The following is a 10,899-nucleotide window of genomic DNA, read 5'->3' as shown; positions in this document are numbered from 1 at the left end:
AAGGCATTTGAAACCGTTGAAAAATTGACAATTTCATGTGGTCGTGTTTGAGTAATAATTTTTCATGGAATGTTAGTGTTCTCGCCCCACAGCTTTATAGATAAGGAAACTAGGTACCAGAGAAATATTACAGAAATCAGTTTAAGTTATGAATATACGCAAGTACATTTGGTAGCCAGCCAGCACTGTGTGCACTTTGTGCCGTTTGGAGGCCTGTGTGGGGATGTAAATAAGGCTTCTGGAAAGAATGAGAGTTCATTGAAGGAAGCGGTGAAATATTAACACCAAGACGCATCCTTGGGAGCAAAATACTCTGGTAGGCGTAAATGTGTTTTAATTTTTTATTAGAGAAGTCGGAAGTTTAGTTTCAATATTGATGGTAACGTACTTTTCTCTGCTTTGTGCAGTGGAACACACAGAATCGGTTTGTACAAGCATATACAACAGTTCAGTTGGTGGCGTGTGGACGGAGATCAGAAACCTGATTAGTTCTAGACTACCAAATCTCCAAGTGCTCCTCTGGCTGTGGCAGCATGGCTCGACCCCTAACGGGATGCTTGTTCATGCACGGGCTGCAACACAATGGCAGCCGGCTTGGAGACCATGCGATGAGCACTGTAGCAAACTGTGGGGCTCTTTCACAGACATAAAAAGGTTATTTCCTGATATGAAATTCTGAAAATCTGCATAAATATTTTTGTGTAAAATTAAATTAGTTATGTACTTTTGTTTCAAACTAGAACTCGAAGTATCAAGAATGCCCACATAATTCATATACACATATATATATAGACTTTTTTGTTATGCTAAGAAGTCTTGAAATTCCAATGATATGCTGTGCCGTTATTTATTGAGCCAATGTTCGTCTGGCGTTGGGTTAACTGCATGGATGAGTCGTAACTGGCGCGTGCGCATCATGCAAACATAGTTCGAGTACTTCTGCTTACTATTCTCGTCAGGTGGCGATAAGTAAGATGATTTTGCTCTATAACGGTGAATTAAAGTGTATAAATACTTTGTACATGGTCACATTTACAAAGGTTTGCCAATAACCACTTCACAATCTTGATGCTATAATAGTGAATTGGAACACCTGGAATCTGCAGAAGCAATTCCTATACAGCTATGTCAGAAGCCAACTCTTCAGTGTGCCTAACGGAGCTCCCCTTTGTGCACTGTTGAGTTTTGGCACAGATCTACTGCTCGGCTATATTGTTTCTGGTCTAGTCATTTGCACAACGTTGATAGGAAATTAGCTTGAGATGGCATGGTAGAGACATGGCACGTACTGATGAGGTAACTTAAATAGAGACAAAGTCTGTGAAATGAGTTGGTTAGCAGACCACCACTCCCGCTGATGAGTTTGTGGCACAGTCTTTGCTTCCGCATCTTCTTGGCTAGTGCATGCACTTGCTATGAAACTGCTAACGCTCTACTTTTGCTACAGCTCAAACATGTCCGAATGCACCACAGAGCAGACTTGTTAACACACAGCTCACCTACTTGTGATGGTTTTTTACAGCAAACATGTTTAAGTTGTATTACCAATAGTTCAACTCTGCCTTATTAGAATATTACACTTTGGTGGGTTTGTAATACTCAAGATGTTAAACAGAAGTCTTTACGTTGTCCCGAGTCTCTACACTTTCGGGGAATATCTTGGCTAGACAGAAAGAAAACACATTTTTTTGGGAACTGCTTTTTCCCCCTGGAATTTGCGCCGAGCCGTTCAGGGGGATGCTTTGACGCCTGGTAGCTTTGCGCCCTCAGTTTGCGCTTTGGAGCCTCACACCACTGTGGCTGGTCTGCGGTCCATCGCGGCTTCCAGTTTCACCATCTGCTGCATCTCCTTCGCCTGCAACATGGGAAGCACGGTTTACGCACTGACACCTGTCAATGAAGCTAGTACCCAATAACCCTGCCCTCTGCTCCCCGAGTCTGAGACGTCACGTCATCGCTACTCAGCCTGGAGAGTCCACGGACCAGCGTCAGCATCACCTGGGACCTTGTCAGGTGCGCAGAATCGCAGGCCCCAGACCTAGGAAGCACCGGCTGCATTTGATAAGAGACTCAAGAAATCTGAGCGAGACTGCTCGACACACTGGCAGGAAAACCATGTGAAAACGAGGTTGAACTGGCTTCCTGATATGAAGGCTATTGCATGTCTAGCTGTTCTTGTTTCAGCTTGTACAGATTGAGATGTTGTGTAGACTGTTGTATACATTTAAAAAAATCACTTCTGGAGTGTCACTTATGTGCTATTTAATTCCCTGATAGCCTGAAACTTGATTGACAGTAATTCCTAAGACTCTTAACTGTTGGAGATGTTCAGGAGGGGGCAACTTGCACATGCTTTGTTGGCACGTCCTCTAAGAAGAATGTTCCAGGAATATGTGGGGTCCCTGGCATCCTATTGTCCCCACAATGAACCCCACGGATTCTCACTTTTCTGGGTAATGAATTCTTTACAGACATCCAGGAAGCAAGCTACAGTGACATCAATCTCTTGAGTGGAGACTTTGTTACTAGAATAATGAGCTAGTTTGGGGGTGGGAAGGGGTCAGATGGAGGCAGAGGCTGGGTCTGCTAATAGATAGTTGCTTGACAACATAGAGAAAAAGCCACCGGTTCTTTGCAATTTTTACTTTCCAAATGGAAGCATCCTGTCGTCTTTTAATGACACATCACTTAGGAGTCCAGGGCGTTCAAGAACGCAAGCATGGCGATCGAAAACGGTGTCAGTCTGTAGCACTCTGTTGTGAGGATTCAGATTTGCTTGGCAAGGTCTGTGGGAGGGTCTGATCAACTCAGCAGATCACACTACCAGTTGCTTTTGAGTTGATTCGGACTGATGGTGACCCCAGGCGTTTCAGAGGAGAACTATGCTCCACAGGGTTCACAATGGTGACAATCTGTTGGAAGACCTTTCTCCTGAGGTGTTTCTGGGTGGATTTAACCCAATAGCCTTTTGGGTAGTAGATAAGCACTTTGCTTGTGTTACCCAGAGATATACTGCAGGCATAGAAATGTCTCAAATGACGTTCTGTTATGACATCGGTTTAATCAATGGGCCATGCAGATTTTCTTCTTCTGATTGGTATATTGTGGATTTAGATGTTATTTTGGTGGGGATGGATAGAGTAACACCAAAGAATGTTAACTTTCTGCTTAACTATGGGATGGAGGTTTCCTTTTACCCAGATATTTTGTTATACCTTGAGTATATACCAATACTCTAATAAAGAAATGAAGAAATGGAGAAAAGTATGCAAACATGAAACTATGACACAAACAGTATTTCTAAGAGATGGCAGTGAAACCTTATCAGCACCGAAAATTAAATGCTTTATGTTCAGAAAATACTAACAGCTGGTTCCCTCTGCTCCTCTCCATCAGCATTTAAAATCCCGATGGAACACAGTTTAGAATGGATCATACAGCATTACGAACTATTCCAGGAGCCAATATAGTTCTCCTATGAGCACGTGACCATTCATTCCTATTTTACTGGGATAGTGCCAGTTCAGTCCTGGTTATTAGGAAGAGTTCCCCAGTTTAATCTCAAAACAACCCTGGTTTAGATGCTCTATTATATGGTCACTTTCCTCCTGAAGGGTAAGGAGGGTTCTGGGCAGAGCAGACTTAGCAGAAAGCATGACACTGGTCACTACATAATGCTTCTGCAGGGAAGTCCAGCTGTCATCAAAAACCACCTTTCAACGTTAATTAGGGCCAGAGTAAGACTATGTTTGGGAAGGACTGACTGAGTAGTGGATCCAGTCTTGGCTGTGACTGGCCCATTTAACCACTGAGAAACCTTGTTTTTGATGCCTGCGTGTTTACTCATGACCACAACCTGGGTTTCCAAAGGGAAACACTGGCTAAAACCCCACAGAGTTCATTTTCTAGAGATTTGGGGCATTGTGGTTTGATATTACATCAAAGATCCAAGCATGAAAGCAGCAGGCATTTGTATCGCAGTCCTTGAGCATTAAATAGCTATGAGCAGAATCAATCATCAAGGAGACTAAGCCAAGAATACCGACGGGATGGACAAGGAAAGCATCATTTTGCTTATCAGAGGTTGAGTCCTACCTTGTGTTTGGGACACTGCATGACAGGATTTCAAAAGCTGTTTGTACAAAAATAGCAATGTCAAAATTGAGTCATACATACAAAACAAAGAAAATAAATGAATACTGAAGTGAACCTGAGAAATGAATGCAAAACCATATCCAGAAAAGCAAAACGCTAAGACTAAAACATGTACACACCCATCAGTGACACACTTCCCCGAGCTGAGTGCAAAAGAAAACAAATGAACAATGCCACACCCCGATGCCTATCAGTACAGATGGTACCTCTCTTCTGGGGGGAGAGGGGGGGGAAAAAACCAAAACCCCTTGGCTCTTTTTTATTCAACGGTATAGGATTGATGACAAAAATCCACTTCTGAAACTTGGGTGTGACACCAGTGATATTGTTAGTGTTGGAGATGGGAGGTGTGAGAACAAATGAGGTGGGTGGGTAGCCTACAGGAAAGCTTAAGTAGGAAACAAATCCCTAACCTCCAAATGGTGAAATGAGAATTTGCTGACCACACAGGCAGGGACAGTGACTTAAGTAGGAAGTGGTGCGTTGGATCCATAGTTAGGGCCAAACCATGGTAGAAATTGGGTTGTTTTTGCCAGACGACCTAATGAGATCGATGCATTCTATGCCCTACTTTGGGGGAGGGGGGTGTGTGACCAGAAGAACTCCCAGGAACAGGGTCACAGTCGGAACTTTAAAGGGAAGCATTATGGGGAACTGTTCAAATGAATCCATTTTTGATATAGAAACAAACGCAAACTACCTCGGGGTTTCACAATGGTCTGGAAAATAGTTCTAAATGTTTGGAATTGTCTGGAAATACTTCATCGGTTATAAAGGGGTCATCTACAGCTCCAGAGCATGTCTTTTATGAGGGAAGAAATGGGAGTTGCTGGTTCTATCTTTTCCACTGTGTCTCTAACTGGATTTTAACACAAAGGATACACGTGAATTCTGGATTTCTAGACCTTTAAAGGCCTCAAAAATATACTACTCTGGAATTGAATTTGTTATTAAAGAAGTCTTACTTGTAAAATAAAGCTTAACACAGAAATTCAAGTCCAAATCCTATTTTCCAGGAGGATCGGTATGATATCCTGAATTTCTTTTCACTGAATCTGCAGTCTTCTCAGGTTCTGTTTTGTCCTACGCTTCCGTGACTTGATGTATCAGTTGTGGGCATTAGGTGTTAATCAGTCCTCAGCATTCGATGAAATGGTGGAACAAAAACCCCGGCGCGCTCCCCAAGTGATCCAATTGATACAGATATCACTAGCCTAAGAGTTTATTCTATGAACTTTGGAAGGATTCTTTTAATGATGCACTTAGGGTCTGACAAAGACATCCAGTCACTGGATTCTGTAGCTCTGAAGCATATCACTGTTGGAGTGATAAACAATTTTTAGCACACTTATATTCTTGAGCCGAACTTGTTGCTAAGTAACATAATTAAGTAGTTTCTTAATTTGGTTAGCTGAAACACAACCCTACCTTGCCTTGCATCATACCCTTCTTCTAAGAAGGTTTGTAAGAACACTTCAAGACATCCTCGTTCCCACCCTTCCTTGCATGCTCCTTCTCCATCACTGATGTGGATTTTAATTCTTCAAAATGGTGACTTTTCCCTTGTTCATAGTCTCATCCTTCCCACCTCCTTCCATAGTTTTTTTTCCCTTCCCCTAGAACACCTTTTGAGAAGTGCTTTAAGAAGAAATATATAAGCTAGGTAATTTGTACTAGAACATGATTCATATATGAGTTGGCCAAATGAATTGTCCCATTTGGGAATTTGTGGGCAATTCATGGAGGGAAGCATTTAGCTGAAAAGGAAATGTGGAAAAATCAGAGATATTTTTATGAATAAAACTTCTATCCACTATAGTAAAGAACCAGAAGTTGAATTTATTTGATGCCTAATTGAAAAGCAAAAAAAGAGAAAGAAAAAAGTTACTCTTTTGTTTTGCTTTCTTAAAGGTAATTTTCAAGCATATTTTCTATTTTAGTGTTCTTCAAGGGACCGATTTACTCTGAAACAAAAATATACTTTAAACAGAATTGCTTTACAGGAAGTTGGGACTAGAATAAGTAGTACACGCACACATTTCTCAAAACCTCTTTAAAGTTTCTAAATTGAAGTAAATCACCTAGAAATAATATTTCCAAGCCACTAGCCCTAGAGCGTGAAGTTTGAACTGAGATTAAACTGTGAACTGCTACTGAAGGTCCTATGGCCATGTGAGAGGTGTTTCCACCAGACTGAAGTGATACCAGGAAGCTGAGTGGGATGCAGTCCCTCTGGACGGGCTCCAGGCAAACACGTATGAGTTTCCGCTTGGTGTTGGCCTGTGTCGGAGGGCACGACGAGCTGACTGGATTTCGGAGAGCTTTTTTATTTGTATGTCTTTTGCTGCGGTGTTTCGCTGTGCTGGGAGCGGGCACCGAGAGGGCAGATGGCGCCCACTCCCCTGGTTTTGTCACGTCGCTGTGGCTCCTGCTCTTAGATCCCCCTTGTCAGCCTTACATTTTTAGATTGAGGCTGTAAAGAAGTGTTTTCTCTCCTCCTTTGATTTAAAATGTAACGTGGCTGGCCTGTGGGTTGCAAAGTTGACAACCTTAACTGAAAAGGGAGAAGTCATTTGGCTCCTCCCTAATTTTCCTCCTTTCCCGTTCAATAATGCCATTCTTAAAGCCCCCCGCCACTGCGTGGATTCTGACTCGCGGTGACAGTGTAAGGCAGGGAGGGCAGACTCGCCCCATCGGGTTTTCAAGACTGGGTCTTGGCAGAAGCAGACTGCCTCGCCTTTCTCCTGAGGAGCGGCGGGTGGATTCGAGTTGCTGACCCTGCAGTTGCAGCTCTGCATTTAACCACGGTGCCCGCCAGGCTTCTCTGAGAATTCCCACAAGATAATCAAATGATGACTTTTTTCCTTTCTATTCCCCCCCCCACCCCCCCACAACCACATTCTTCATCTAGCCCAAAGATGAAGTCCTTTTGGGGTGAAAAGGTGAAAATCAGAAAAAGACACCATTTTTTTTCCTAGCTACTTTCCACTTCCGGAAGGCAAAAGCATGGGCCCAGATGACATCGGCACACAGTCTCCGCGCCCCAAAGCAGCCTGGCTACTGAATCGTTTCATGCTCCTGACACACAATACCTGCTCATTCTGCTTCTCTAGGAATTCTAAGTGTTCAAGCTGTACTTTTTTCAACTGATCCATTTCTTTGGACTGCTTCATTGCAAGCTGCAAAACATAAACAAAAATGCCAATAAACTTTGGGCTGCCATCTGAGGAATTCAGGAGGAGGGATGACGTGGAAGCTTACAATTTAAGTGAGGGAGGTAACAATAATAACAAAAAGAGTCGGAAAACTGCAAAAATTTAAATCTGCAACTTTGCCTCGGATTATTTGTTTGATACATTCTTAGAAAATGCTAGAATATTTAAGGTTAAAACTTGGCTTCATTTTCTCCACGATAAACTAGTGTCAAAAAGTTAGCTTAAAGATCTCAGTATAAGCTTATTTAGCTTCCAGGGAACCAAAAGAGGAGAAATTGGGATACTTAACGTACAGAGAAACGAGATTAAGCAGATCAGCTAGGAGTCAGATCACTAAGTGCAAGTTACTTGTGTAGAGTTAGTTCTTCAGAGGAGGGGCGCCAAGAAAATGATAAAATACTCACTCTTTTCCTTTCTTCTAGAAACTTTTTGGTGTTGCTGCTGTTTAACTCCCTGACTCTCCTAAAAGTAATGAGCACAAAGAATGGTTGGCAGAATAGTGAACGGTATAAGAATACATTCAGAAAGAGCTAGATTCTACTTAATTATCTAAGTGGCATTATTGTTTTCCTAATTTTTATTGTGAAATTTTCAAATGTACAGAGCATGGAGGAGAAAAAAAATCCAACATAAAAACAATACAACCCTGGACCTAGATTAACCTACATTAAGATTTTACCATGTCTGTCATATATTTTTTAAAGGAAATATGTTACAGATATAATTAAAGTCCCCTTTAGAGTCTTTCCATTCTATTCTTTCCTCTTTTTTCCTAGAAGTAACGATTATTGTGGTAGCTATATAATTTCATGTCAACTTGATAAATAAGTGTAGGGGTGGAGTCTAGCCTGTCAATCACATCACAGCCTGATGATGCCTCCTTGTGGGTGTGGCCTTCTCATGAAGATTCTGAGAACTTCCTCTCTTTCTCCCCGGAAGTGGGACACACTCTCTCTGCTTTCACCCTCCTGTTGACAAGCCACATGGAGAAGCTGCTGTTGAGGAGTGACGCTCAGAGAGCTGGAGGAGCCACATAGAGACCCACACCAGCACTGAGATGCTTCTACCAGCACTGGATCTGCAAGACTTTCTACCCACCAGCCTGTGAATGTCCTGCATGTGGTATCATTGCATGTGCTATGTGAGTCTGAACAGGAATTTATAGACTAGTACAGGACACACAGACTAATATTGGACTTATGGACTTAATCTGGACTGGGCTGGGATGGTTTCTTAATATACAACAGCTCTTTGATATAAAGCACATATATATATGTGTGTGTGTGTGTGTATATGTGTGTGTGTATATATATGTGTGTGTGTGTGTGTATATATATGTGTGTGTGTGTGTATATGTGTGTGTGTATATATATATATATGACTGTCTCTGGATTTGTTTCTCTGGTCAACCTGTCCTAGCACAACAATCCAGAATTAGGTGTGGGCTTTTCCATTTGGGTTTCTGTATTTTTAATATTTTAGTTCTTTCTTTACATTTGGTATTTTTGAGTGTCCCCTTTCTCTCCTAACTTTAGGTTTTCTTCACCTGTAGGTCATTAATTTACATTTAAAATACATAGACTTTTCATGACAGATGTCACTTTGACTATCTTTTTTAGATACATTGATAATTAAGGCTTGCAGTGTCAATCAGCTTTATATACTGTGTAATTTCTGTTAAAATGTCTTCTTTGACCTCCTAAGAATAGTAGTATATCTTTCAGTTTCCATATATCTTTCTTGACTATCTGATATGAACTTGTACTTTTAGTGATCAGTAGTATGATCAAGTGGACATACACAGATGATTTAGACTGTATTTACAACTGCTGTATTGAGGTTCTGAGACTTTGTCTTTATAGGAACAGATAGCCCCAACTCTCATCTTTTTCTCATGGGGCAGCTAGTGGGCTTGAACCACTGACCTTGTGGTTAGCAGCTCAATGCTTAGTCCACAGGGTAACCAGGGGTCCTGGATTTATCATGCAGAAACTTAAAAAAAAAAAAGCCACTTAGAACCACTAAATGATGGTTTTGGAACCTTTACCACTGGAATGCAGTGTTGTGATGAGAATATTAAGTCAAAATTACAAAAGTATATAAAAACCTTGCTAATCGTCAAGAACTAAGAAGTTAAGATAATTTGACCGCCATAGGGCTGAAATCTGATTTGCAACATATCTGAAAATCATTATAAGGAGTGACTTCGAAATCAGTACATCTATCATATTAAAATCTATATCTTACTCTGGACAGTTTACATTAGTTCAAACTGATGAGGTTTTTAACATAGCCAGAATTTTTTATATTTTTAAGATGAACTGGATACTGCCAGTTCCATTTATATAAGCTATTGAAATGAAGTTCCTCATCTGAGACTAATATCCAGAGAATGGTAATTTATTTAAGAAACAAGAACTAGAGAGATACTACAATACAATCATGTGAATGAGCATTGGTTAAAATGATTAATGAGCTCTCTTGGATCCTATTATCAGGCACAAATGACACTCTATGCTGATTGGGCAATTAGTTATCCAAAGTGTAGAATGTCACTCCCACGCCAAATCAATGTGAAATTTCATATCCTAGTGGTTTCCCACTAATTCCAAACAGTATTTAATCCAACAAAATGTATGCATAAAAAATGCACGGGAAGGTGTTATGTTTTGTATTTTATTGTATTTCCATTTTATATTACTTAGTGTTGTTAAATAAAGCAAATGTATTTTTCAAATCAGCAAAATTGGAAGCACTCCTTGTAGTGGCCAATAAAGAAGGCAGTTCCAGGTGCCCATCAAGGGTATAGTCACAAAGGATCACACAGCTGGAGAGTTAAAACAAGCATGTGTTATCTTGTCGCCGTGAAGTTCTCTCACAGCTCAGCCTCATTGGCTGACAGAGCACTGAAAGGGCTGGAAGAAGTTCTCACGCTCCTCTCTTCTGCATCTAGCTCACTGACTTCCAGTTCTTTGGACCTGAGCCGACAGTCCACCATATTGCTTTCCTACCTTGGGGGCCACCACTTGCCTGATCTCTGACCTGCTGAACTTAAGAGATTCATTGGTGTCTGCATCCATCGGGTTTTCATGGTTCATCTTCCTGCTTCCTGGGCCATCAGTTTCTGAAACTATGTTATCAGAAGTCTCCCACTTAATATCTAACCCACTGACATGAACTGAACTGGACTTAGCTACTTTTTAAAATTATGTGCGTCATTTTATTGCTAGACATCTATCTCTACACACACACACACGATTTTATTTCTCTATAGAACCTAACAGATGGGGCATAAAACAGTCTTCCTGTGGGTTATGACTGTCAACAAGAGGCTGCTGTAGGAGGGGGCAATTGCGGCACAACCTGTGTTGGGGTCTGCCTTTTAGATCAGATGTGTGAGCAGACTGCTTTTATGAGACCGTGGCAGAAATATACCTCATACTGCACATAGGATCTTCCACGTGATGGGACTCCTTCTTGAGGAGTTAACAGGTGTTTCTTACTTGACATCTCTCTTTTGGCCTGGTAC

At 41.3% G+C, this 10,899-nt stretch overlaps 1 protein-coding gene across 4 annotated transcripts in view; it reads right to left on the bottom strand.

Annotated features, from left to right (window-relative positions):
• Positions 1–327: 327 nt before the first annotated feature.
• The window catches only part of PLCB4 (phospholipase C beta 4), a 422,814-nt gene continuing 412,242 nt past the window's right edge, over positions 328–10,899 (bottom strand). For 2 of the 4 annotated variants that reach the window (XM_045295217.1, XM_045295218.1), the window contains exons 35-38: positions 7,775–7,832; positions 7,248–7,334; positions 4,096–4,132; positions 328–1,855 (exon numbers count right to left, since the gene is read on the bottom strand). In XM_045295217.1, the coding sequence (XP_045151152.1) occupies positions 1,767–1,855; positions 4,096–4,132; positions 7,248–7,334; positions 7,775–7,832 (271 nt within the window). In that variant the 3' untranslated portion in view covers positions 328–1,766. Of the gene's footprint in view, positions 1,856–4,095; positions 4,133–4,400; positions 6,682–7,247; positions 7,335–7,774; positions 7,833–10,899 lie in introns of those variants that run through there. The other 2 variants (XM_004698161.2, XM_045295219.1) reach the window with 2 other exon arrangements.

This window comes from Echinops telfairi, unplaced genomic scaffold, assembly GCF_000313985.2.
Source record: "Echinops telfairi isolate 266 unplaced genomic scaffold, ASM31398v2 ScPeMD7_5592;HRSCAF=6446, whole genome shotgun sequence".
Lineage (NCBI taxonomy): Eukaryota > Metazoa > Chordata > Mammalia > Afrosoricida > Tenrecidae > Echinops > Echinops telfairi.
The sequence above is the reverse complement of the archived record's forward strand: the minus strand, read 5'-3'. Positions and strand labels throughout refer to the sequence as shown.